Raw genomic sequence first — 27,843 nt, 5'->3', positions numbered from 1 at the left:
TACTTTTACTTTCTTTTTTAACAAAACGAAACCAATTTTAGAGTTTTAACAGCCAATCAGAGCAAAGAATCACCAACACACCTGACCAATGTGAATTGCAATGGCAAAGCGCGGGAATTCTGGAATGCAGGAGGCTAATTCGCGAGAAAAATTTGATTCTGCGTGACAGTGATTGGTTAAATACTTGATGCGCGATTCCGATTGGAGCACTACTACTTGTTGTGCAGGGGAACTTACGCGTGACCGCCTGAATTCTTTGAATAAAATGAAGTGAATGGGACTATCAAAAGCTTTATATTGTCATAATACGGTGCAATAAATATATTTTTACCAGAGATGTTGTGTATTATTTTCCCCTAAGATGAAAACGGCGAATTTTAACGATTTCAGGGGTTGGCGTTGGCTTTCAACTTGAGCTTTAGTAAGGTAACATATAGTATGGAACGCTTTCTATTTGTAAGGAAAATCCGATCATTTTCTGATGGAAAGAAATGGAAAAAACCTTTCCACTGGAAACTCTTCTGAACGAAAACAAACAAACAAAAAAAAAAACAAGGATACATGGATCGGAGGTATTCCTCTTTTCTTTTTCAACTACGACTACAGAAAACTTTGCATATCAATTTATCAATCGCACCATGGCCATGCTTCATGACAAACAAAGTTTCTCAATGCAGTGTAAGTTGATAGTCATGTCATCAAGTTTCCAGGGCCAGAGGAGACTGTATCAGTCCCTTTCCTTCTAGATTGAAAAATATATCACAATATCATTTTTGACGAGAAACTACCATCGCTTCTTCTATGTACGAACTGTGAAGTCATCATTAATTAGCACAACTCATTAGTATGTAAATAGACTTGGTGCCAAGCCTAACACTAAGCTTCCGTTTCCCATAGAAGGCGCGGTAACTCAGCACTTGAAGCGACCGTCTTACCAAACATACGAACTGAAATTGGAAGAAGTAAAAAAATCTGTGAAGTTATTCGCTTTATCTGATTTTACAAGATGGTGAGTAATATATTCGAGGATTTTGATTTATTAGACCGGATTTTTCCGAATTTATCAAAATTTAGCAGTCACAAGAAACCATATGTAAAGATGATTCAGCTGATCATGAATGGTTGTGTTTCCGACCTTAGTTTGGGTTTGAAATGTTTGGCAGCGTGCCTAGGACATTCAACACACACTTTCGTTGCTATTCAGTCGTTATGTTTCCGGGAAATGAGAGAGATGACGTGGAACGCGGCGGCAAAAGTAAGTAAATCACGTACAGTCATACATGTACAACATGATATGTGGGGAAGTCAATCTGTTACAATTTCTTGCCTGCACGACACTGTACCTAGTGTTAACTTTATAGATCTAAAAAGAAACACTTAAACCCCTAAGAGTGACAACCATCTAATTTCTCCCAATAGTATCTCCCCTGACAAACATTAAGGTCTTGAGAATAAAGGAAATGATTGCGAACTCGACAAGCTCTTGATTGTAAGAAAAGTTCTTGTATGTACCATTGGAAATGAATAGAGAACAATATGCCCAGAAACAAAAGCTCGGCAAGAGTACCATATAACCCCATACATTAATTATGCATTCAGACTAGTAGACTTTGTTTTTAAAGTTTTGTCGTGAAAGACAAAGAAGTGGAATGCATAATTAATGTATGGGGTTATGTATATGTGCACGATCCTTCGCAGTAAAGCACTATTTAAGCAATAGTGAAAATCAAACCTGAAAAAAATTCAGGCCTGTACGGGATTCAAACCACTGACCTCTGTGATACTAGTGCAGCGCTCTACCGATTGAGCTAACAAGCCAACTGGGAGCAGGCCATCAAATTAATTCGACATAAACCCGTAAGATGATAAATCAAACAACAAACATATGAAATACATATATATGAACTGCGGTTGTGAAACGTATATGTGCACGATCCTTCGCAGTAAAGCACTATTTAAGCAATAGTGAAAATCAGACCTGAAAAAAAAAAAGGGTTTATGTCGAATTAATTTGATGGCCTGCTCCCAGTTGGCTTGTTAGCTCAATTGGTAGAGCGCTGCACTAGTATCGCAGAGGTCAGTGGTTCGAATCCCGTACAGGCCTGAATTTTTTTCAGGTCTGATTTTCACTATTGCTTAAATAGTGCTTTACTAATAACGTATATGTGCACGAAGGATCGTGCACATATACGTTTCATAACCGCAGTTCATATATATGTATTTCATATGTTTGTTGTATGGGGTTATATGGTACTCTTTTCAAAAGCTCTCCTTCAGGGGCCTTTTCACCCTACTTTGTGCTTTATGTAACTGCTAAGAGAATGTGGACTGTTGCAATGTGATTTAGGAAGGTTCCTGCATTTGCCTCTTCAATCATACAATTGACTTCATATTACATTTTTTTATTTAACATTTACTTATTATTTCAGTTATAATGCCTCCCTCAGCCTTGGATCAACTAAGTAAGTCTGTTCTGGAGATAGAATCTAGGAATTTCATCTATCCAGGGAAGAATCAGAATAAAAAATATTTAAGCTTTTGTACACTGGATAAGCTTATCTAAAAAGTAAAAGCTTTGGGCTAGACCTCTAGCCTTGATCACTACAAGTGATCAAAAGTTCAAATATTTTTTATTCTGTTCTGGAGGTAATTTTTTAAGTGTATGATAACCAGATTACAGTAACACACATTTCTATTGGTTCTTAGGAGCTTTTGGAGAACAGACGCTTAAATTTAGTGTCATCATAATAATTATACAACATTTTGCTTTTTTACCTCATGAAACAAATATATTCTATGTTGTGGCAAGTCTCAGTGCATTAATAGATCACAAGAGACATCAAATTATGGTAAGAGGCTGTGCCTTGTGTGCCACTTTTTTTTGTTTTTACCTGATTTTGATGTCATTTTTATCTATTGCTCTACAGACAGAGCAATATGGAATCTATTTGTTAATAATTATGTGCATGGTTTTCTGGGTGACAGTTAGTCTAGCCTCCTGACCTTAAATATATATATCTTATTAGACGTTTTGTTGTGTAGTATTGCTGAGTATTTTTACGAGTTGTGCCGTATTTTGATGAGCCCATTGGGCAAGTCAAAATATGAACAATGAGTAAAAATACTCAGTGATACTACAAAACAAAATGTTTAAGGAGATGTTTTGTCTCTTGCCTTTTAATTATGTTGTTCCTTGGTCTTTTATTATTATTATTATTATTATTATATTATTATTAATTTTTTTTGGTCTAGTCAAGCACACGCTATTTACGTTTTTCGCATATTTAATATTCAAATTGTAATGTAAGCCCTGACACCTAATTTGTAACGTACTTTAATATAAATTCAAATGTACAACCGTTAAAAGCTCTTTTGCAACTGAAGATGTCATGAGAATGTCGAAACATGTCTTGTAAATCTAAACTCAAAGTTGAAATCTATTATCCAACAGGCCAAATTGTTATTCAGTGTGGGTGAATTTTGCAGATATTTCTGGAGTACAAATATCACGTGATATTTGTACTTGTCTTGTGCGTTATTTGTACTCTAAGAAGCGCAATTGGATGATAATCATTAATAAGTAATAAAGTATATTTTTCGATTTTTTTATTCAATGTACATGCTTTAAACAGATTTGCCTAACTTTACTGATGTTTCAAATAATTTATCATAATTGACGCAGTATGTATTGATTGATGCAGTATTTACTTAGAATAATTCTCTCTGATTGTGATTTACAGCCAGACTTCACATCGTTTATCCAATGCTCTTCAAATTGTCCAGTAATAAATCAGGTAGAAATACTCATTGCGGGGTACTGGAGTTTGTTGCTGATGAAGGCAAAATTTATCTTCCTTACTGGGTTAGTAATTAAATTTGATCATTCTAAGTGAATTATCACTTGTAAACTGATTTCAACATATTTTTCCCTTGACCTTTCCTTAAAAGTTTTGTGTTGCATAATGGTCAAGTCTATATTTTTGTCTTTTATTTAAGATGATGCGTAATTTACTGCTTGAAGAAGGTGGTCTGTTGCAGGTGGAGAGTGCATCTCTACCTGTTGCATCATATGCTAAGTTTCAACCACAGTCAGTTGACTTTTTGGATATCACCAACCCAAAGGCAGTGTATCCTTTATTATTTAAAACTTAAGGCTTTCATAATTTTTTTTTTGAAGTGCAAGTTCATGATAAGTGAAAAAATACTGCTGCTTTGAAATTTAGATAACCGTTAAAACAAGAACCATGTTTTTTTTTCAAGATTAAACTAAAGGCCACAGTGGCCTTCACTTGGGCTTCCCTCTTTAATGGGGTGTTACCAGACAAAGTAACACAGTAACAAGTGTGCTCTTGTACACAAGTGATTTTGTGACTTTTTGGATGCTTTTGGAGCAATCTCATAAAATGATACCAAAAAAACCTCACCTTTAACATGCAAATCTTCATCATGAAATTTATTTTGAGAGTATATTCTAACAATTGTTGAACAGAAAAGTTAGAATTTAGGTACAAACCCAACACTGTTGTGAATAGTTTCCATTGTTTACGACCTAACGTGAAAAACAAGCTGAGAAATGAGTTGAAGGTCATTGGGTGATTCATTTGATTTAATTAGACAAAAGTTTCCCTGACAAATAAAATAGCTTAGAAAATGCGCTCAGATCCTTTGCTTGTCTTACGAAAGGTGATGTAATTGCAATCAAGTACAATGACAAGGTGAGTAAACAATAGGGTTCTTGCACTGATTTTTTTTTATTATTTTTTTTGTAATCATTCCTTAGTTCTTTTCCCTATTTTGTTCTGTAAATGGGCCACTTTTGGTAAAGGCCGGGCTCAACACTAACAGTAGCCCACTGGCCACAGACTAGTAGAAATTCAGTTTTGGCTGGTGGTTTTCAATTTCCACAAAAGCCAGTTTGCCTAGTAAACAGACTGAAATTGTCATAACATCTAAAAACATCTAAGATGTCACTAGCCACTTGGCTAGTAAGTTGAAAAGTTAGTTTTGAGCCCTGTAAAGGGTAGTTATTGAAATTTGCCAGTTGTTACTAATGCTCTCAGATCATTATTCAGTAGTTTACACCCTAATATTATCAGTATGTGTATTCTTCTCCATACAATTCCTAAGATGCTGACAGGAATTTGAGAATTTGTTTAACAATTGAGCTTGTTTTACAATTGAGCTTCTTTTAGTTGCTGATCATTTTCCTTTATTCTTCTTACCTTAGTTAATATTTGATTCAGAGGTGATATTATAAGGAGAAATTAGATGCTGATCACTCTTAGGGGTAAAGAGTTAATTGGAATGCAATCTCAAAAAGATTTGTATTTTCATAAAATTTATCTATTAACAAGAAAATTTACCAGTATTTCGTCTGTTGGTTTGCAGATCTATGAATTCTTAGTGCTTGAAACAAAACCTGGAAATGCAGTGTCCATTATTGAGTGTGATATGCAGGTACAAACATTCTTGAAAGGTTTATTAGACTAAGTGTAACTTATTTAGTGTGTACTACCCAGGCCACAAAATGATATAATTGTTACTGACTACATGTACATGTTTACTATCCCTCAGGTTGAGTTTGCCTCCCCTGTTGGATATGTGGAACCAGAAAGGCAAGAGAAAAAGGCTGAGAAAAAGGAAGAGGAGGTTAGAAATATGAATCAGTTCATCAATCTGTCAGTCAGTCAGTAGGTTGGTCAATCCTGTCAATCAGTCAGTTAGGAGTCAGTTATTCCATTGGTGAATCAGACAGTCACACACTCACTCAGTTCATTAGTTAGTCTGTCATTTAGTCAGCTAGACTAACCCAGTCAATCAGTAAGTCAACCTGTCAGTAAGTCAGTTAGTTGGTTCATTAGTAAGTCAGTCAGTCAGTAAGTCAGTTGGTCCCTTAGTAAGTCAGTAAGTCAGTCAGTCAGTCAGTCAGTCAGTCAGCTCGTCCCTTAGTAAGTCAGTCAGTTGGTCCCTTAGTAAGTCAGTCAGTCAGTCAGTCAGTTGGTCCCTTAGTAAGGCAGTCAGTTGGTCCCTTAGTAAGTCAGTCAGTTGGTCCCTTAGTAAGTCAGTCAGTCAGTCAGTCAGTTGGTCCCTTAGTAAGTCAGTCAGTCAGTCAGTCAGTTGGTCCCTTAGTAAGTCAGTCAGTTGGTCCCTTAGTAAGTCAGTCAGTCAGTCAGTCAGTTGGTCCCTTAGTAAGGCAGTCAGTTGGTCCCTTAGTAAGTCAGTCAGTTGGTCCCTTAGTAAGTCAGTCAGTCAGTCAGTCAGTCAGTCAGTCAGTCAGCTCGTCCCTTAGTAAGTCAGTCAGTTGGTCCCTTAGTAAGTCAGTCAGTCAGTCAGTCAGTTGGTCCCTTAGTGAGGCAGTCAGTTGGTCCCTTAGTAAGTCAGTCAGTTGGTCCCTTAGTAAGTCAGTCAGTCAGTCAGTCAGTTGGTCCCTTAGTAAGTCAGTCAGTCAGTCAGTCAGTTGGTCCCTTAGTAAGTCAGTCAGTTGGTCCCTTAGTAAGTCAGTCAGTCAGTTGGTCCCTTAGTAAGTCAGTCAGTCAGTCAGTCAGTTGGTCCCTTAGTAAGGCAGTCAGTTGGTCCCTTAGTAAGTCAGTCAGTTGGTCCCTTAGTAAGTCAGTCAGTCAGTCAGTCAGTTGGTCCCTTAGTAAGTCAGTCAGTCAGTCAGTCAGTTGGTCCCTTAGTAAGTCAGTCAGTTGGTCCATTAGTAAGTCAGTCAGTCAGTCAGTCAGTTGGTCCCTTAGTAAGGCAGTCAGTTGGTCCCTTAGTAAGTCAGTCAGTTGGTCCCTTAGTAAGTCAGTCAGTCAGTCAGTCAGTCAGTCAGTCAGTCAGTCAGCTCGTCCCTTAGTAAGTCAGTCAGTTGGTCCCTTAGTAAGTCAGTCAGTCAGTCAGTCAGTTGGTCCCTTAGTGAGGCAGTCAGTTGGTCCCTTAGTAAGTCAGTCAGTTGGTCCCTTAGTAAGTCAGTCAGTCAGTCAGTCAGTTGATCCCTTAGTAAGTCAGTCAGTCAGTCAGTCAGTTGGTCCCTTAGTAAGTCAGTCAGTTGGTCCCTTAGTAAGTCAGTCAGTCAGTTGGTCCCTTAGTAAGTCAGTCAGTCAGTCAGTCAGTTGGTCCCTTAGTAAGGCAGTCAGTTGGTCCCTTAGTAAGTCAGTCAGTTGGTCCCTTAGTAAGTCAGTCAGTCAGTCAGTCAGTTGGTCCCTTAGTAAGTCAGTCAGTCAGTCAGTCAGTTGGTCCCTTAGTAAGTCAGTCAGTTGGTCCCTTAGTAAGTCAGTCAGTCAGTCAGTCAGTTGGTCCCTTAGTAAGTCAGTCAGTCAGTCAGTCAGTTGGTCCCTTAGTAAGTCAGTCAGTCAGTCAGTCAGTTGGTCCCTTAGTAAGTCAGTCAGTTGGTCCCTTAGTAAGTCAGTCAGTCAGTCAGTCAGTTGGTCCCTTAGTAAGTCAGTCAGTCAGTCAGTCAGTTGGTCCCTTAGTAAGTCAGTCAGTTGGTCCCTTAGTAAGTCAGTCAGTCAGTCAGTCAGTTGGTCCCTTAGTAAGTCAGTCAGTTGGTCCCTTAGTAAGTCAGTCAGTTGGTCCCTTAGTAAGTCAGTCAGTCAGTCAGTCAGTTGGTCCCTTAGTAAGTCAGTCAGTCAGTCAGTCAGTTGGTCCCTTAGTAAGTCAGTCAGTTGGTCCCTTAGTAAGTCAGTCAGTCAGTCAGTCAGTTGGTCCCTTAGTAAGTCAGTCAGTCAGTCAGTCAGTTGGTCCCTTAGTAAGTCAGTCAGTCAGTCAGTCAGTTGGTCCCTTAGTAAGTCAGTCAGTTGGTCCCTTAGTAAGTCAGTCAGTCAGTCAGTCAGTTGGTCCCTTAGTAAGTCAGTCAGTCAGTCAGTCAGTTGGTCCCTTAGTAAGTCAGTCAGTTGGTCCCTTAGTAAGTCAGTCAGTCAGTCAGTCAGTTGGTCCCTTAGTAAGTCAGTCAGTTGGTCCCTTAGTAAGTCAGTCAGTCAGTCAGTCAGTTGGTCCCTCAGTAAGGCAGTCAGTTGGTCCCTTAGTAAGTCAGTCAGTTGGTCCCTTAGTAAGTCAGTCAGTCAGTCAGTCAGTTGGTCCCTTAGTAAGTCAGTCAGTCAGTCAGTCAGTTGGTCCCTTAGTAAGTCAGTCAGTCAGTCAGTCAGTTGGTCCCTTAGTAAGTCAGTCAGTTGGTCCCTTAGTAAGTCAGTCAGTTGGTCCCTTAGTAAGTCAGTCAGTCAGTCAGTCAGTCAGTCAGTCAGTCAGCTCGTCCCTTAGTAAGTCAGTCAGTTGGTCCCTTAGTAAGTCAGTCAGTCAGTCAGTCAGTTGGTCCCTTAGTAAGGCAGTCAGTTGGTCCCTTAGTAAGTCAGTCAGTTGGTCCCTTAGTAAGTCAGTCAGTCAGTCAGTCAGTCAGTCAGCTCGTCCCTTAGTAAGTCAGTCAGTTGGTCCCTTAGTAAGTCAGTCAGTCAGTCAGTCAGTTGGTCCCTTAGTAAGTCAGTCAGTCAGTCAGTCAGTTGGTCCCTTAGTAAGTCAGTCAGTTGGTCCCTTAGTAAGTCAGTCAGTCAGTCAGTCAGTTGGTCCCTTAGTAAGTCAGTCAGTCAGTCAGTCAGTTGGTCCCTTAGTAAGTCAGTCAGTTGGTCCCTTAGTAAGTCAGTCAGTCAGTCAGTCAGTTGGTCCCTTAGTAAGTCAGTCAGTTGGTCCCTTAGTAAGTCAGTCAGTTGGTCCCTTAGTAAGTCAGTCAGTCAGTCAGTCAGTTGGTCCCTTAGTAAGTCAGTCAGTCAGTCAGTCAGTTGGTCCCTTAGTAAGTCAGTCAGTCAGTCAGTCAGTTGGTCCCTTAGTAAGTCAGTCAGTTGGTCCCTTAGTAAGTCAGTCAGTTGGTCCCTTAGTAAGTCAGTCAGTCAGTCAGTCAGTTGGTCCCTTAGTAAGTCAGTCAGTCAGTCAGTCAGCTCGTCCCTTAGTAAGTCAGTCAGTTGGTCCCTTAGTAAGTCAGTCAGTCAGTCAGTCAGTTGGTCCCTTAGTAAGTCAGTCAGTCAGTCAGTCAGTTGGTCCCTTAGTAAGTCAGTCAGTCAGTCAGTCAGTTGGTCCCTTAGTAAGTCAGTCAGTCAGTCAGTCAGTCAGTCAGTCAGTCAGCTCGTCCCTTAGTAAGTCAGTCAGTTGGTCCCTTAGTAAGTCAGTCAGTCAGTCAGTCAGTCAGTTGGTCCCTTAGTAAGTCAGTCAGTCAGTCAGTCAGTTGGTCCCTTAGTAAGTCAGTCAGTCAGTCAGTCAGTCAGTCAGTTGGTCCCTTAGTAAGTCAGTCAGTTGGTCCCTTAGTAAGTCAGTCAGTTGGTCCCTTAGTAAGTCAGTCAGTCAGTCAGTCAGTTGGTCCCTTAGTAAGTCAGTCAGTCAGTCAGTCAGTTGGTCCCTTAGTAAGTCAGTCAGTCAGTCAGTCAGTTGGTCCCTTAGTAAGTCAGTCAGTCAGTCAGTCAGTTGGTCCCTTAGTAAGTCAGTCAGTTGGTCCCTTAGTAAGTCAGTCAGTCAGTCAGTCAGTTGGTCCCTTAGTAAGTCAGTCAGTCAGTCAGTCAGTTGGTCCCTTAGTAAGTCAGTCAGTTGGTCCCTTAGTAAGTCAGTCAGTCAGTCAGTCAGTTGGTCCCTTAGTAAGTCAGTCAGTCAGTCAGTCAGCTCGTCCCTTAGTAAGTCAGTCAGTTGGTCCCTTAGTAAGTCAGTCAGTCAGTCAGTCAGTCAGTCAGTCAGTCAGTTGGTCCCTTAGTAAGTCAGTCAGTTGGTCCCTTAGTAAGTCAGTCAGTCAGTCAGTCAGTTGGTCCCTTAGTAAGTCAGTCAGTCAGTCAGTCAGCTCGTCCCTTAGTAAGTCAGTCAGTTGGTCCCTTAGTAAGGCAGTCAGTTGGTCCCTTAGTAAGTCAGTCAGCCAGTCAGTTAATCAGTCCATCAGTCAGCCGGTCAGCCGGTCAGCCAGTCGATCAGACAATCAGTCACTCAGTTAGTCAATCAATCAGTCAGTCAGTCAGTCAGTCAGTCAGTCACTCAGTCACCCAATCAGTCAATCAGTAAAGCAGTTAGTCCGTCAGTCAGTAAGTCAGCCAGTCTGTCTGTAAGTAAGTCAGTAAGTCAGTCACTAAGTCAACCAGTCATTCAGTCAAGTATTCAGTTAATAAGTCAATCACTAAATCTACCGCTAAACAACTTTTTGGCGAATTATAGAATGAATGACCCATGAAAAACCTTGTAATTGGTCGGATGGAGTAAAGGAACACGCAATCAAAATAACAAATGAAAAAACAACGTAATCACTCTGCATGAGGAAACTTACAACCTAGGGTAAATTCATGGTAACCTAGAAAAGCGATAGTTGCTAAAAGGAAAACAGGACCGTAATGCGAAAGATGTCAAGTCAGAGGATGTAGTAGCAAGATCAAAAAAATAAATTAGCCAGCGAGCGAATTAGTAAATGCATAAAACCCCGAACGAAGCATACAAGGTAAAAAAAATGCACAAGAAGTAATCATTATCGATGAAATTTGTGCTCATAACTCCGCTCAGCAGCTACTTTTCGTCTCTGATTTCTGTTAGCAGGCTGATGTATCGCATGTGGATCATGGTTTCCAGGTAACTTTTGTTGTAGTTTTGGATTCATTTCATGATACCATAGTTTATAGAATGTGATAACCTCCAAGAGTCATATTTTCTTGTTGCATATTTTATAGAGGATATTACATGACCGCTTGGGGATACGAATTTTATCTTCGAGTGCTGAAAGTATCTCTCACGAGTGAGCGCAGCGAACTCGTGAGAGATACTTTCAGCACTCGAAGATAAAATTCGTATCCCCAAGCGGTCATGTAATGTTCTGTTTATTATATAGATACTGATAAAATTTCCACATAAAAGACATCTTTTCTTATTCATTTTCGAAACAGCAATTGAGTAATTATGTAAAATTTGTAACAACTGACTTACTGAATGAAAACCCTGGTTTGGATTTGTGTTTCTTTGCTGGTCCGGAACTTTTGTTTTGAATAATTAAGCTGCAGAACAGGCGTATCTTTTATTTATTTTTTTTCTCTTTTTGCCTTGATTAGGCGAGCCGAGTTTTGCACGAGGCTCGCCTTTCACGCTTTCCCCAGCCATACCCGCTTGGCGCGTGTGTCTGCATGAACGGCTGAAAAACGCAAAAAATTAATTGTCACTTCTTTTTCGACGTTGAAGGCTTTCACCGGTTCAGGATTTCGCTTGGACGGGAAGAAAAAGAAGTCAAATGTTCCGTCCAATCCGGTGCCAATTGGTCCTCCTGTAATAAAGCGGTATGATTTGCGTTTTTGTTTAGAAGCTGCACGATTTGACTTTCCTCTTTCTTTACCTTGGCTATGCTATTTGTGTTTCAGGGGAATTCCTAATTACGATTTCGAAAAAGGGAAGATTACCTTCAAAAGGAATTTAAACAAAGCGAACAACTCACAGGTAGATCTATGAATTAGCAATTCACCGCAATAATATCTGTCTCATTTTGTGTAGATTTTAGCTCTGTCCGGCCACGCACGGCGCGTTTTTGTCGTTGTTTTTGATGTTGTTATTTTGATGTTCATTTTCGGTAAAGGCGGTTGAGTTTCAAGTCTTTTAAGCGAGGGAAACTTCTCTCTCTTTGTTTTGTTTGTTATTGTTTTTGTTGTCTGTTGTTGTTGTTGATTTGATTTCTTTTTTCTTATTGTGTCACTTTCCCTTTCTTTTTTACAGTCGAATAATAAGGGAGAGTCTAGTAAGCCAGAATTTGAAGCTTTTACAGGGTCAGGAAAAACGCTCCGACAAAAGAGGAAAAATTAGCCGTATAAAAATGAGCATTTAGGGAAACTGTAAAGAAATACATAGGCGAATGTTCTTCGCTTACGTCCCACTAAAGCTGTTTGCAGAATTGAAGTCAAAAGTTGCTCTCGACTTGTGGAAATCTGTACGACACGATTAACATTGAAGAGAAATGAGCTATTTATGTACTTGTAGTGTAAGCAAATTAGTTTTCAATGAAAGAGCTCAGTTTTGGAGCGTGATTGTGGTAAACTGGTCTGATAAATTGGTCTTTCTACCAATTCAAGGAAATGACAATTAAACTTCGACTATATCGATTTCCCTTCATGCATCATCAGAACATTGACATTCTGCTTTTTCAAACTTTCTAAAATATTAGTTAACATAAATGCTTTACTGTTTATATTATTTGATGCAAGTTATTCTGTTAGGTTTTAAAAGTTTATTTAATAAAGTTAGCGACAACTGGCATTTCTCAAGCTAAAGGCAAGGTTTACGAAGGATACTTTAATACATGTTTTAAAATCCCCGTTGACTGAATTGAAATCTAAGGGGAAAGACGCTACAGTGAAATTATTTCCCTCACACAGTAGTTACTTGGAACCTTAAGCAAACCACGGCGGCGACGGCAACGAGGTCGAGGCAGAACAAAGGATCTAATGAGCAGAACAATAGCTCAGAACGGGCGTTTTAAAACTTTGTACATTTCTTAGCCGTCCGTGAAATCACCAAAATTTGCGTAGTCTGGGAACATAGACCCTAGCAGACAGAAAATTAATCGAGTTGCCATTTGGAAATGAACGCAGCTCCCATGCGTTATGCTGAAGTTTAAGGTGTGGCGCTGTAAGAGACGTTAATAAGCATGTACAAATTCATTTTTCAATCGACGTCTCCCTCGGTGTTGCCGTCCCGACAGCTCAAGGTACCTACCTAACAACCAGTTGAGGACGGATGCAAATCTTTCCTTCAGATATATTCGCATATTTCTCTGATATAAATAAGATAAATGACTCAACGAGTGATCATAAGCACTCTGTTAATCCTCTGTTTTTACTAGCTCTTCACATGGCAGTCAACCGAGGAAACGAAATACCCCCTTCACATTTTTAGCGCTAACTCGTCCCCAATCGTCTCTCTTCCTTACAGAGATGCAAGCGGGTAAAGGTGGGAAGGCATTTCTCTTTCAACTTCCTTCTCTTCGTTTTTTCATCGCGGTAGTTAGTGGTGCTCGTTTCCTTAGACCGTGGGTGAAAAAGTTACAGAGGACTAAGACTAACTCGTCTCTACTTTACAGATACGCGAGCGGGGAAAGGTGGAAAGAACGTTTCTTTTTCAGCTTCCTTCACATTGTTCCCTTTGTCGCTGTAGGCGGTAGTGCTTGTCTCCTAAGACCGTGAGTGAAAATTAAGAGAGGACTAGGGATTAGTCAGTTACTCAAATTTGAGGCCCACGGGCTCAAGCATTCTCATTTGCCCTCCTACCTTAGCTGGTAGCTTGATCCGCAATAGCCATTCGCTTGACGATGGATAGAAGGAAACTACTTAGAAAACAAATAGCACCACCCTATTCAAGGAGTTTACGTGATTTAGGAGAGTTGGTAATAAATTTAACACCAGACTACAGAATGCAACATAACTTTAATAACATAAATAGCATTTCATGCGTTGCATCTTTCGTTCTTTACTAAACAGAGAAAAAAATCTATTCCTACAACGCAATTCTCCCTTCGAAAGAGTTGATCATCCCTGAAAGGAGGGAACGTTTCTTGAAAAAAATTTCTCGAAAATATTGGTATTGACACGATAGTCACAGGCAAACAAAATAGTTCAACGCTTCAAAATATCCTCAGCCCAACTTTGGTTACTTCAATCACTGAACGTTTTATATACGAGACTCCACTTCTAGGTACTGATGCGTTTCGTCGGTAAATCATGCAGTCAGTTCAACGAATAAGTTTTATAGAGCAATTTTCAATTGCGTGTCTGAAACAATCCAAGATTTCATTAATTCGCTCTGTGATTGGTCTAAAAAACTAACGCCACTCTCTCGACCAATCAGATTCAAAACAAAAACCAAACGCGATTTAGTCCCTCACGCTTTCCCGCGCTTTTGGCAGTTTGCTTGTTTTACTTCAAGTTTTTACTGGCTCCTCGTTATATTTCCCTTCCTATGATTGGCTATTATGATCGATATTATATCTATGATCGGTTTACGACACATGATAAAAAAGTGCACTATTCACGTTGATCATGGTCACTTAAATGTGATAAGTTGTTTCCTAAGAATTACTAATAAACAAAGATCTACATCCCATCGTTAGAAAAACTCCTTGGTTAAGTCTTCAGATTGCAAATCGAAAAAAACTTGCTTTAAAAAAATTATTATTTACAATGGTCTACTGTCAGTTTTCTGCTACTGTACAACAGAATTTCGCGTTGTAAACAAAACATAAGTCAAACGTTCCCTGAAACAAAACGCTGCATTAATCTACGATATCAATTCTTTTCATTCCCAAGACTGAATCAAAAGCGTCTATCACTTCCAAACTATAATTTCAAAGATGACAGGTCGAGGAGAATTGGCCAATTAACGTTAGAGCGCCTGCAGTCCTTTTCTGAGCGGCTTGAAAATCACGGATTCAAATAAATAATTGGTAAAGGCCGAGCTTCGAGTTTTCTTACGTTCCTCCTGTTTCAAAAGCCCTACAATCCCCCATTCCTTGCGAACCAGTGTAGTCGGATAACGTGAAAATGTCTTCTAGGAATTTACCAGCGAAAGAAAGTTTTAAAAATGATTACACTTTATAATTCCTCCATCTTCCTTTAAGTTCGATATAGATTGTTCAGTTGGGAAAAAAGGGCCCTCATCTGTGGCTTGCCTTGTGGGAGAACGAATAAAGGGTCCTTGCAGGTTCTGCTCCGGACACTGGCCAACGGATAACCGTGATTCTAGCTGAAGCATCCTCCCAACCCACAGAATTGTACCATTATCCTCTCCCGAACTCTGCTTCTCGCGCTGTACCCCCCTGATCGGGTTCGTTGCCTCCCCAAGTCCAACTCTAGCAGCTAAGTGTAAAACGAACCAAACAGAGTCTTCTTTCAGATTAGAAGTAGTCACTTCTGTCCAACGGTCCCGCATTGCTTCCGGCGCGCCGGTGCATTTTAACTATACAAATATTCCTAAGCGACTGACAGCAGTCGTCAACCTACGTTACACATCTGTGGCCTCTCTGGAGTCTATTTCGTACGGGGGAGGCGGTTCATTTGGTGTAAAGGGAGGGGAGGCGTAGTGTGGTTTTCTGATACTGTATCTCCCTCGGCCAGGGGTGTAAGGGGGAGGTGGTTCGATTCCATCACCATTTTCTTCTACAATTACAGCAAGTCTGTTGTTCAGCGGTCCTGTAAACAAAAAATGAGATAAGAGGATATTAAGTCGTTTTGGCCTCGCTACTTAAACAACCTCTGTGGTTTTGACATCATCAATTGGAAAAGCTTTATAGATCATGAAAATAAATTTTGACGACTATTCCTTTGAAAAGTTAAATTTCCCGGGAGACCACGTCTCCGATCACGTAAATCACATCTTTGATTGCCGTGTTGCCAGCATGGTTGTCCTGATAGTGTAGTGGTCATCACACCTGACTAGTAACAGGGGGACGTGGATTCAAATCCCGCTCAGGGCAAATTTTCTTTTCAAACATTTATTCTATTTAAGCATGATTACTTGGGGTGTACAGGGTCAGGGTTTCCCTCGTATACAGAATATATATATATATATATGCCTTGCTATTGGGACTAGGGACAAATAACCCTTTTTACCTTAACATCACTGTGCTTATTCTCTCTCCTGTTCTCTAAAAATTTAGTAAGGTTCTGACGAGGAGAATCTGTTTAACAATCAAGAGCTTGTTTAGTTGCTGATCATTTCCTTTATTCTCCTGACCTGAATGTGTGACTCAGGGCTGGTATTGTAAGGAGAAATTTTATTGAAGTCGCTCTTAGATGGTCAAAAAGTTAGTCACACAAAGATACTTCACTTACTCGGTCTTAAATTTTGTGATTGCTCCAGGACTTCACTTCTCCTTCGATTTCTTTGATTTTTCTTACGGTTTCTGTCGATGACGAACACCAGGAGTATAAGCAGCAGTACAAGTCCCACTGATAAACTGATGATAATGGCCAACTCTGCTGCCTCTGAATTAACACCTGATGCAGAAACAGAGAGAGTGAATAAAAAAAATACATTAAAAGAAAAATCACGAATATCGTAGAGTTATGCACACTTCCATCCCTCAAATACATCTTGTTAAAAAGGGGGTAAGTTTCTAAAGAAAAAGTGGTGCAGCGTCAGTAAGGGGTATAACAAGATAATTTGGTTTTATCAACTGGGTTGGTAATGTTAACTGGCCGCCGTAAAGAGTTTCTGAAGATAACGCTCATCCTAACGAAGGGCTAACACTCGAATCCTCAGCTGTAGAAACCATTCAAAGTGGCCAAGTTTACATTAAAAAACCAAATTATCTTATTAAACTCGACCCTCTGTGTCTAAACTGACAAGACCCCCCTCTAGCTGCTACACATTCCCTTGTAAATTAGTCAAAAGAATTTGGTGTTTGATCCAGATAACAACTCTTGTCTGATAGGTTTAAGTACACGTATTCTTGTCAACAGTTGGCTGGTCCACGTGTGGATATTATAGGGAGAAGTTACATGGCAGTTAGAGGGTTAAATCAAACAATATTCCCTTTCTATCATCGCAGCACCATTCTGTTTATGAATGTACTGATACGGTAAGGAAAAATGCCTTTCAATCAAATGTATTCCTTCTAGAGGTAGCCTATCTGTGGCCGTACCCTCCCCATCCCTGGGGGGGGGGGAGGGGAGAAAATAATGGAAGACAGGGAACTTTCTGTTTCTCCTCAGGGGAAGAGGGTACAGCTACACATAGGCTATGAGCAGGCTGGAAAATAACTCTGACCAATAAAGATCAGACAAAAAAGTATTAATTAACAATTATTGGATGAGGTTGAGCATGACAGCAATAATTATCAAGGCCAAAGTTTGTGTTATCTACTGATGCAAAAGGCCGAGGTGGATAACACAAACTGAGGCCTTGATAATTATCGCTATTATGTGAAAACCAAATCCAATAATTGATTTATTATGCATATTCTTGAGCTATACTTGTAAAGACAAGAACGCATAAAACTATTGTCTGTAGCTATGATGTCACATCTACATATATAAAATCTATTGTCTGTTGGTATGATGTAAGAGAATGCATAATAAATAAGATTATCAATCTCAGTGGGGTCAACTGGTGTTCATGATGGAATTCGGCCCATGGTATGAGGTGACTAGGACTGTAAGTGCACTACACAGCCCTCTTTACCCTTTAACCTTCAGAAATGATTAACTTCTAACTTCTCCTTGTGATTCCAATATGCTCTCTAGCCAACAGGTAAGGAGAATAGACAAACTTATCAACAAGAGCACAGTAAGCTGTTAAAACACAAAGAGCCCTGTCTAATGTGCAAGGAACTGTCAGGCAGTCAGTAGCCTCAGGGAGAAACACTCATGGGTTCAGGGGTTAAGAAGATTATTTATATAATCTCTCAAAAGCTATTTTTTAGCATTTCATCTGGTTACCCTGACAGGTTGCCAGCATACATGTATAATCTTGTGCATCTTATCCAAAAATAAAATACAATGACCCAGACCTTAGATAGTATTAATACTCTCAATTAATTTTTTTCAGACCTACAGGCAACACAATATTTTTTTCTACACATTCCTCAGAAAGTATTTATGAGTCCACACTAGAGTATTAGTGAAAAAATAATGCAAGTATGTTCTTTACAGACTGATTCCAAGAGACTTCATATGCTCAGTTCCAATATTCACAAGAGAAAGAGAAAAAACAAGCGCACTGACAAATATCCTTGATACTAGCAAAAACAGATTATGCTCAGACACACAAGTACACTTGTCTATGATTTTAGGTACAATTTAAGTTTCATGTGATGGTAGATCAAGATACTCAGGGCAAAATTATAGAGGGATCATACCTCCCTCTTAGCAGATCAGCCACACAGTCTAACACTTAGTAAAACCAGGTTTACCTGAATTAAAGTCAGCGATAGTGAACTGAAAAACTAAATTTTACACTGTCTTGGGGCTCAAGTACTCGCTTACTTTTATTTTTACTGTACTAAATTTGAAGTTGACAAAGATCAGCTTCAATGAAGAAAACAATTTCCAACAGTGATTGACAAAACAGCTTTAAAATATGTTTTAGCTTTGGTGTGATTGAGGTATAAGTTTCAAATGGGAAAAGTCTGAGATACCCACACTAAACAATGTAAATAACAATGTTGAAAATTTCACTAATAGCCTTAACCTGTATGTATGAGAAACTAAGTAATTTAAAGGCACTGTGCATGTTATCAAGTGAACTAACCTGAAGGGCATGTATAAGCACAACATTTGCCAGGTACAGCTTTGTAGTCCTCGCATGTTGGCACTGCACATTCTGTGGTAAAACACTGTCCTGCTTGTCCACTCAGACATTTGCAGTGGTAACAAAAATCATTTCCCTCAGGCACAAATGGTTCTCCGTGTTGAACCTTGTTGCCATTAATGTCATAACAAACTGCTTCTGTTGAATTAAAATTAAAAAAAAAAAAAGTTCAATTTAGAAACAAACCCCTGAATTGTTCTTATAATTATTTAATATTGAATTAAACAACAACGTAAAATTACCATACACTCAGAAAAGAAACTTTGAAATTGAAAATGTACTCAAACTTAGGGAAATATAGCTTTGCAAGCATGTACTTATTAAAAAAATTTGTCTAAAGCGAGAAGATTTTTGCAAACAAAGGAAACCAGGGATGAGTTGAAAATAAAAGTGAAAGTTCTTTTATGATAGTCTCCCTATTTATAGCAACTTTAATTTTCAGTTATTACTTGCATGCCAGCCACATACAAGTTAACAGTGTCTTTTAAGTGAACTTTCACATGGCAAGACAAGAACCTTAAAATTCAAGTAAGGCTTAAAATTGAAACCTGCACCATAAGCACATACATTCCTAAACAATAATAATGAAGAAACATAACAGTATTTCTGCGAGAGAATAAAATCTCACACATTTCCAAAAAATACATCACATTTGAACACACCATACGAAAAGAAGAGATAAAGAAATTGCATTTTGACGATGCCATTCATAGTGTTTTGAGCAAGTTGAAAAAATTTTTCAAAATGGGAACTAACATATATTCTACAAGCATGTTCCTCAGTTGAATTCAATGAAATTGAAATTCCTTCACAAAACCAACAGGTTTGTGGCATAATTATCACCACATCTTCTAAGAAAAAAGACTTTTACCATGTAGATCTGTCATATACGGCACAGATTGGATGGATAGCATTACATATATGATAAATAAAACTAACAAGACATAGGAGATGTGGTGGAATTCTTGAAGTATTTCTCTCTTGCTAAACTTACATCCTGACTTTTATCAAAGTAATTCAAAACACATGATTTTAAAATATCCATCACAAAGTCACAAGATGCTAGTACTTAGAACTGTATAACATTTTTCAGAAATGAAATATCAGCATCTCGTGATTTAGAACTGCAGAAGCTCAGCAAAGAACCCAAACACCCCAAAACTACAGTGTCTATTTAGGGATTTGAATAAGAATATTGCTTAATGGAAGATTATTTCTAAATACCACTGATATTACCAGAAGTCATTGCTCTTCCAAACTGTTTCCAAATTTCAAACAAACATCCTCAAATCTTCAAATTGTCAAAACTGCACCTTTGAAAGCGAAACTACAGCAGTTGACCAGAAAAAAACATTCCCACTTTAACGCCTGCCTGATAAAGTCATAGCTATTTCCGATCACTAGGATGTCTTTGACCTTTCAAAGTTAAATGAAAATCTGAGGGCATGAATTTCAAACATGCATCACTGATAATATTGGCTGTTACAAAATGTGCTTGAGGCAGATAGGATTTAAAGTGAAATTTCTGTCTTCTCTTGGAATGGTTCCAGAATAATTTGTAAGGTAGTATTGCACTTTTGAGTCAATATAGAAGGATTTGCCCACACTTGCTCATGCAACAGTAAATGATGATAAGTTTTAACATTCTTTTGTTGTTTTTAATGTGTTATTGTCTTGCAACAATGACCCCCACTGAAACAGAAGGAATGTTTACAAAGTATATATCTGATATGAAAATATACCACACAAGATTACAGTTCATTCTACAGTTCAAGGTTTCTATTGTGCTTTGTAGATGCTCCTAAATAGAATTATGCCTCAGGGAAGATGTCTAAATTCAATTTATTTCCATGCGGACAACGAGTTCCTGTAACCCAAATCAGTTGCCCTACCCCCACTTGAGCTAGCTTAACTTATTCCATGGCTCAATGCACAGGTATTTTCCCACGGTGGTATGCAAATTCAGAAGCTTAAACGATTATCAAGTCATGTTTTTATTGATTTATTTTTTTTGTGGTATTTATTGCCAATCAAACACATTCCTGAATTTTTATCTGCTCTTGGTCAACAAGATAAAAGTGCGGCTGTTAAGCAGGAAATGGCCTTAGGTGGTGTTAGCAGACAAGGAATTTTCTATGATGAATGATCTGAACCTTGATTGGCAAATTCATGTGACTATTAAATTTTATCATCTACATTTAGCCCTATCATCAACATACAAATTCCTCTAAACTGTCAATATTTTCTTATAATTTTCAAATCAAAGTAATTGGTGGAGTTTTGTAGTAGGTCAAGTCATTTAGGGATCAGTTCTTGAATATATCTCACAACCCTTTCTTGTGATTAACAGTTTATTGCTTACATAAGGAAAAATTTAACCGTGATCACTCTGGGAGATAAAAAAGTTAACATTATTATATAGGGCCTATCCACACTAACAGACAAAACTAGAATTGTCCAAACAAAATCAAAGGATAAACTTTATCATGACAAATTTTTGTCTCTTCTGTTACACCCGCACTAAAAACATTGAAGCTATTACAGCTGTCAAATTCGGTTAACACCAAAAAATAACATCGATACCATATTTCACTGTAATTTAATCAATGTAGCTGTTTCCCTTCCCTTTGCTTTGAGCGGGCACTACTGGATCTCGTGCCACCTTCACGGCTTCATTATTAGACTGATAAAGTGGCCACTGGAAAATCACTCCACTGTTGTACCTTGCCCCGACTACATCCAGCGCCTGACCTGCTCATAAGACTGGTCGCTATAATTTGCCTAAGGATTCAAACTCCAATTACCAGGATAGATTCATCTCAAATTGTTTTAAGTTGTAAAATCCACAAGTTTCCCAATGAAAGACAATTACTGCAATCTTTTGGTAAACTGAACTCAGTTCAATTACCACACTGGTGGTAGCATTTAGGACAAATGATCGACAAGTTTGTCATGGTTTTGTTTATTTAGTCAATTTTGCCAAGGTTTTACCCAGGACAAATTTTGTCAAGTCACGGCAAACCACCCACACTTATAGAGTGTTGGTGATGACAGAAAATTTGTCTATAAACAATTTTGTCGCTAGTGCAGATAGGCCCATACTGAAAGATCTAGAAGTGCAACGCTTTATAAAACAAAAACAGAAAAGGCAGTTCAATCTTATTAGTAATTCTCAGGTTTTGTTTGTATCACCTGCGTACAAACATTGTTTCTATACTACTGTGACACAGTAAAACATGTAGGATTTGTTCAGGCCTGAATTTCAGTAGAATTATCAACTGTATTTGGAGGACAGGGAGAGAGGGAGAGAGACTTATTCAAATGTAAACTGAAGAAGTGTATAGTTTTTATTTTGTTTACTTTTTTGTTTTCTATTTGTTGTGTTATACAAGGCCCTGAAAAGTTACTTTTACTAATCAACAAATTCTCTCATTTTTGTTTAACACTGTACCAAAGACTTTGAACGGTGAAAAGAATCTTGTAAATTGTACACTGAAAAGCATTCGACCCAGGCAAGATTAAACCACAACAGGGTAACAAAATTTTGAAATACCCTAAAAACAAGTAACATGAACACATGGATGTACTTCTACCAAATTATCAGGTGAAAACAATACACTCAAAAACCAAGAAAATACGATTCACTCTGATGGGCGAAACAATTAAAAAAGGTTTCAACCTAGTAATAAAGAATGATTTTGATTTTTTCCAACACTCATAGGGACTCACCTCGAATCATTCTCCTTAACTTTTGGCTACCAGATTTCTGAAAGAGAAAAGAAATAAAGCACCTGTCAACTTGTCACTCAAGTATCCAACATAACTACAAAAAGATAAAATGCAAATCAGTTAATCTACAAGGTGTGTCAATTAAACTGATTTTTTTTTGCATGCACCTCAGAATGTTCTTAATAATACAAGTTAAGACATACACACACCTTCATAATCGAAGAGAAATATTCTTGCAGTTCTTTTCCTGAGGAGAAAGAGGGAGGAAAATTTACTGACATAAATTGTCAAAAACTGAGCAATTGTATCACATTTTGTACTGCACTCATCTGTGTATCCAACAAGCACAACAATAAAAAAAGATTGTTTGGATACTAAATTTTGAAGTCAAAACAACAGACCTGTGACTCCATTTATACCTGAAATTTTTTTTGCCTCCAGGTGTAACTCTGGTATTCAATTACATGGACATTGGTAAGAAGATAACATGTTACGAGCATGAAAATGTAATTTTTGAGAAGTAAGCTACAAATTTATCTCTCCTGTCTCAGCGATAAGGATGTAAGTATACAGTATGGTACTTATTATGCTATCTTCTACACTTTTTTTTTTTATACAGCACAGTGTTCCCCTAACTTCTGCAATTCCAGATATTTATGCTAATTACAAAATGGTCTTCATCAAAATATCTAAAGGGACTAGTCTCAAACAATGCTCTAAACCACTGTTGTCTAGTTTGTATGAAGAAGTCTTTAGTTTTAAAAGTGTGAAGACCAAGACAATGTTATAGTTACCGGGAGCAAGACTGCCTTTATGGGTGCATGGTTTGCATACCAATTAACACTTTCAATGTACAGTACATAAAAAAATCATCATGTTTTTCAAAATCATCATTCATCACATTAAAATATCTCATCTGGCTTGAGATTTAAAAACACAACTTCAACCAGAAAATAGGCTATTGCACCATATAATATTGTATGTTTGTAATAGCAAAATAAAATGCTGATGCTTGGTAACAAATTAAAGAAAAATGGAGGACTGTGTATGATGAAGAAAAGCAACAGGTATTAGTATACATGAAACTGTCCAAGAAGAAAAATGTTTTAGTCTTAACAGCCCTAGCTCATACTATATCCATCCTCTAAGAAATCCCTAGCAATATCCAAATGGAAAATTATGAAACAAGCTTAAAAAAGTAAACTGGGCAGCTACTATAGGGACAAAGTGTCCCGAAAGCCATAAAATGGTTATATAGACAACTTGATTCATATGATAACCACATCAAAAACTGTGGGCAACACTGAATAAAGTATGACGAAGCTAACTGAGGGTTAGCCCACAAGTTTTTACAGAGATTTGTAGCTTGGCAGACAGTTTTAATTGTTTAAAAGTTTGCCTTTGGTTTCATCTTACATTAAAGTAAAACTTCTCAAAAAGTAAGTACTAATTAACACACTTTATTTAAGAGAAATTAATTAAAAGCTGCACTTTTAACCCTGGATCATCGCAAACTGCCTTTAAAACAACCTGGCCCTGAGGTTTAAAACACTCACATTTCGATTGACTAATTCACAAGAAATTAATTGTAGAGAGGGTTTGAAAAGTAAATCCTTATGCATATAAATTCCTCCTTTTTATTTTGGAGGAAATACATTTCAGTTAACGTTATCGAGCACATGTTTATTGGTTATTCCAGGAAAAGAAGTCTGATTTCCAGACAATTGACAAACACAAACATTTGGATGAAGAATAACATTCTAATGGGGTCTGAGGATTTAACTACCAGTTATTGAGTACACCTATCATTGAAATCAAAGAAAACAAGACAATGTCTTCTTGGTTTCTTTATTTTTGTCAAATGCACCTTTTAGCACAAATTAATCAAAGATTAAGTCAATAGCAGAGGAGGGTGACCAGTGCTGAATGCCAACAAGACATTCAGGTTGTTTTTCTCAAAATCACCTTAAGATTTCTGTTTTTGAGTCAAGCACCGCTTGTAAACAGTGAATCACGCTCATCCACATGTTGTATGACAATAGCTACACTGAATAGAATTGTGTTGGCCACTTGCATCCTTGCATTCTATTGAAAAGAATGAAATAAACACTGCCCTTTTGTTCTGAAGTAATTTTAAAATCTCAAGAGAGCCAGCTGCAATTTTCAGAAGATTTAACATGTAAAAGCCATTTTATCAAAAAAATCTACCAATTTTGTAAATGGTAATACATAAATATGATTTTTCATCTGGTTTAGATCTTTCTTCCAATGTTGAGAATGGATAAACTTTAACAGACTTCGCTGAAGTTTGAAAACTAATTAACTTCACGGGTAATAAATTCAAACGCACACTTTATCACGTGTGGTTATGAAATAATATTGAAAAATAATTAACTCTTCAAAGTTGAGCTGTGAGACTTATTGCATTTATGTAGAAGAATGTCAGCCTGAAATATGACAGATTTAACCTTTCTTAAGCTACTAAGATACTTCTTTAAGGTTATGGAAATCGCAATTTACAATTTTCCACAATAACCGTAAACAACGCCGATCGTGCCTTTTTGCCGTCAAGAAAAGGAATGGTACACCTAACGGAATATATTTTGTAAAGGTATTTAAACACGGAACCTTGCGGGTCTTGAGGCTAAAATATACATGTTGTGCCTTTTAAGAACAAAATCGTTGATTCATAGGCAGAAGGGCGACAACTAACCAAAACCGGTGACCTGATTAACTCGAAAGAGTTGACACGGGTTGATCGATTCATCACAAAAATTGATGACATTTTCAGTTCTCCGATTTCAAATGGTGTCACGAAACACCTTTAATCAGTACTTAAAATCAAATTACCTATTAAAGGAATGTCTCAAAACGCCACAATATCATCGGTGAAATGACGAGAAGCATTCCTTTGACATGAAGTTGAAAATCCTTGACAACGTGTACGGAATTCTGTGAGCGCCGCGCGTTCTTCAATCATATGCAGAAAAAAAAAACATTTTTTTCGCAAAGTACACATGCTTGTCGGCTGCACGTTAGTCACCCTAAACTCAGAACATAGTTTGTTCACCTCTGAACTACATATTCTTATTATCGTGAAATAAAACAAAAGAAATCAAAGAAAGTAAAACGTCTGATGCTCACGTTACAATACAACAGACTACAGTCACGATAAGTGTAATGCCCTTTAGTCAAATCCGGATTATAGTTCACGAAACTTTAAGCGTCGAGGGTGAGATATTTAGCTTTCCTGTCCTTAAAAAGATCCTAATTGCTTTTTTTCCTTTATACAGAACCAAGTATCTTTTGAAATTCATTTGAAGCGAAATGGCGATCGTTTGCGACCTATCGCACTGTTCATTTTCACATTTTGCGGGGAGTGCACGGTGTGAGTCAAATTTCCTCTTATCTCTCACTTCTTCACACGTTGCTACACGTAGCTAAAAAGACACTTCGAAACTGTAAAAGGGTCAAAGCATTTAAACACCATTAGGCTGGCTCTACAGAAGAACGACCCTAATGAGCAAACAGATTTTAAATTGGAACGTAATGACCGAAGAAGCACGTACACACGAGCTAGAATCTCTTCGCCCCACGCTAAGAGTGAAAGTTTGCAAGGAAACCGCATTGTCTTTCTTACCTTGGCTGCAACATAAGGTCATCCAGTAAAAAAATGCCCAAAAGCTCAAGAGCATTCCACGACTAAATTTCGTCGAAATTATTTTCCACGACCATTGTAAACTGGAAGAGTATCGCAACAGACTTACTGTGCTGCGTAGATAATTTTAAATAATTCATTCTAAGTATGCTAATACATTTGACTTGTTAATTTATGCCAAAAAGCCAACCCGAAAACGAGGCGGGTCAGTGAGGCTTGCTCAAGTTTAATCAGGTGCAAGATATGGTGCAAGCGGAGAAGAAAAATCTAAGAGCTGAAAAGATTGCAGTTAAGCAACAAGAAAGCCGACGGTTTATCAGGGAATGTGATTTTAAAGACACAGTTACAATGAAGCATCCACCGGCCTTTCCTATTCTATTGATTTACTTTTCAAGTAGCTTCCTTGAATAATGTGGTACCGGTATATTGAACAATGTATTGACTTAGTGTCACTAAAACCATGAAGTTTTAACTTTACTGTAAATTACAACCCGTTTGATGTATCTGTCAAAATCTAGTCGACAATTGGTGAATTAATTTCGACAATTGCGACTAGAGCAGAATCAAAACAACGTCTTTACGCAAGAATAAGCTGGCCTGTATCAAAAATACAGCAGTTGTTTAAAGAAAGAAAGTGACTTGTCGCAGTTTGTAAATGCAGCATTGCGATTTTTTTTTAATTCATCTTTTTTTCCAAGAAATCCCAATCAACAATATCTTAATAACAACAGATTTTGACATATCAAAAAGCTAAACTGACTAAAGAAAGGAAATTACAGCATCATTCACGATAGAGGTAAATCAGGTAATGTGATGATCCTTCGAAAAGTCGACCATTTGTACCAGTTAGCACTATTAAAAAAAAAAACAGTGAAAACACGGTAGAATGGTCTGTAATTTTGAGTGAAAAGAGCTTTTTTATCACTTTAACGATTGAGAACGCAATCGTCTCGTTTTGTTGGTAGTTGTCTCGTTATAATATTTACAAGTCGCACGTCCCCAGCGCGTGTTTTAGAATAGAGCCAGTTTACCTAGTGACATATTTCTTAGATGTTGAAGATAAACCAGTAACTACAAGAGAGAAATTATTAAACTGCAAGAATCGACATGCGTTTAGGATCCAGCGTGAGGGTCCTGATAATTTCCTACATTATTTATCAACAGGATTGCAGACGACTATGAAACTTTCATTCAACACGTGAAAGTTGTGACTTACAAGAAAGCAATCAGGCGAAACAAATGAACACTGCTTAATATTTGATATAATTGAATTGTCTTTGTTTATGGCAAGTCTCAGTTCATCAATAAATCATTGAGTAATTTTTTGCCCTTTATTACATTTTGTTTTCCTCGCTGTAACCGAAAATGCAAAGAAAATAACTCGATCTGTTTTGTGTTAAAAGGAAATCCTCGTTTCGAGATGATGCGTCAAATTTGTCATCGTGGGAAGTTCTGTCTCTTTGAATGTCTTTTTTTGCTAACGTAATCTCAGAACAAAAGTTAAAATATAGGCATTAAAGGAAAAAGGTTACTCATTTTTATTGTAAGAATTTTGAATAAATATCTCCAAGAGACTTTGGGCAACAGAAAACGGCGTGTTAATTTTACAGGTACTTATCCAACATGAATGATAACAAAAGTGACAGAACCTCATAGAAAGAATCGACATTTCTTCTTCCTACCTCCACCTGACATCAAAGAATGTACCAAAATCCACACAACTTCAAAAGAGAGACCTTCGTTCTTGTAAATCTTCAAGAATTTTGGCCACCTCAGACACGGCCAGCTAATGGGGGGTAAATTCCAGTTTTTCGGTCAAGAACAGTCATTTGCCTCGGTCACCAAAGAAGTGGCAAATAGATGCGGCGATTTTAGTGGAAGGCGCAATTTTCCATCTAAATGTTACGCAGCTTAAAGAGTTGCCATAGATATTCTGCTAAGCACTTTTCTGTAAAATTGGTACCTCACGTAACGCGGTAAACTGAAGCGACTTGAGGTGTGTTCAACGTTTGAATGCGCTGACCAAAGCAGTGTGCTTGTCACATGTAAAAAACCGAACTCTCGTGCAAATGGTGGACCAAAGAAATTGACACCAGTGAGGATTTCACCCGCTTTTAAAAGACATTTCGCATATTTTTGGCTGAAATTTAAAAAGGATTTCTCATAACGGTCGATCAATAATT

General features: G+C 38.0%; 2 protein-coding genes across 4 annotated transcripts; one reads left to right on the top strand and one right to left on the bottom strand.

Annotated features, from left to right (window-relative positions):
• The first annotated feature begins 873 nt into the window (after positions 1-873).
• Positions 874-12,225, top strand: LOC111329308 (ubiquitin recognition factor in ER-associated degradation protein 1). 2 transcript variants are annotated; one of them, XM_022933966.2, is made up of 12 exons: positions 874-1,009; positions 1,141-1,255; positions 2,430-2,462; positions 3,741-3,862; positions 3,997-4,127; positions 4,643-4,715; positions 5,389-5,457; positions 5,575-5,649; positions 10,528-10,563; positions 11,164-11,258; positions 11,340-11,415; positions 11,689-12,225. In XM_022933966.2, exons 1-12 carry the CDS (start codon positions 1,007-1,009, stop codon positions 11,773-11,775), a joined length of 915 nt encoding a protein of 304 aa, XP_022789701.1. In that variant the 5' UTR covers positions 874-1,006; the 3' UTR covers positions 11,776-12,225. The 2 variants fall into 2 exon arrangements, with proteins under 2 accessions (XP_022789701.1, XP_022789704.1); XM_022933969.2 differs by lacking the exon at positions 874-1,009 and adding an exon at positions 2,810-2,849 and having other exon boundaries at positions 1,198-1,255.
• Positions 12,226-13,372: 1,147 nt separating this feature from the next.
• LOC111329309 (uncharacterized) lies at positions 13,373-25,800 on the bottom strand. Of its 2 annotated transcripts, XM_022933970.2 has the most exons (6): positions 25,643-25,800; positions 22,212-22,249; positions 22,003-22,039; positions 18,214-18,411; positions 15,795-15,959; positions 13,373-15,152 (listed from the first exon to the last, which is right to left on the bottom strand). In XM_022933970.2, exons 1-6 carry the CDS (start codon positions 25,695-25,697, stop codon positions 14,965-14,967), a joined length of 681 nt encoding a protein of 226 aa, XP_022789705.2. In that variant the 5' UTR covers positions 25,698-25,800; the 3' UTR covers positions 13,373-14,964. The 2 variants fall into 2 exon arrangements, with proteins under 2 accessions (XP_022789705.2, XP_022789706.2); XM_022933971.2 differs by lacking the exons at positions 22,003-22,039; positions 22,212-22,249; positions 25,643-25,800 and adding an exon at positions 19,510-19,670.
• Between the last annotated feature and the right edge of the window lie 2,043 nt (positions 25,801-27,843).

Source organism: Stylophora pistillata, chromosome 13, assembly GCF_964205215.1.
Source record: "Stylophora pistillata chromosome 13, jaStyPist1.2, whole genome shotgun sequence".
NCBI classification, from domain to species: domain Eukaryota; kingdom Metazoa; phylum Cnidaria; class Anthozoa; order Scleractinia; family Pocilloporidae; genus Stylophora; species Stylophora pistillata.
This window is presented reverse-complemented; position numbering and strand designations above follow the sequence as displayed.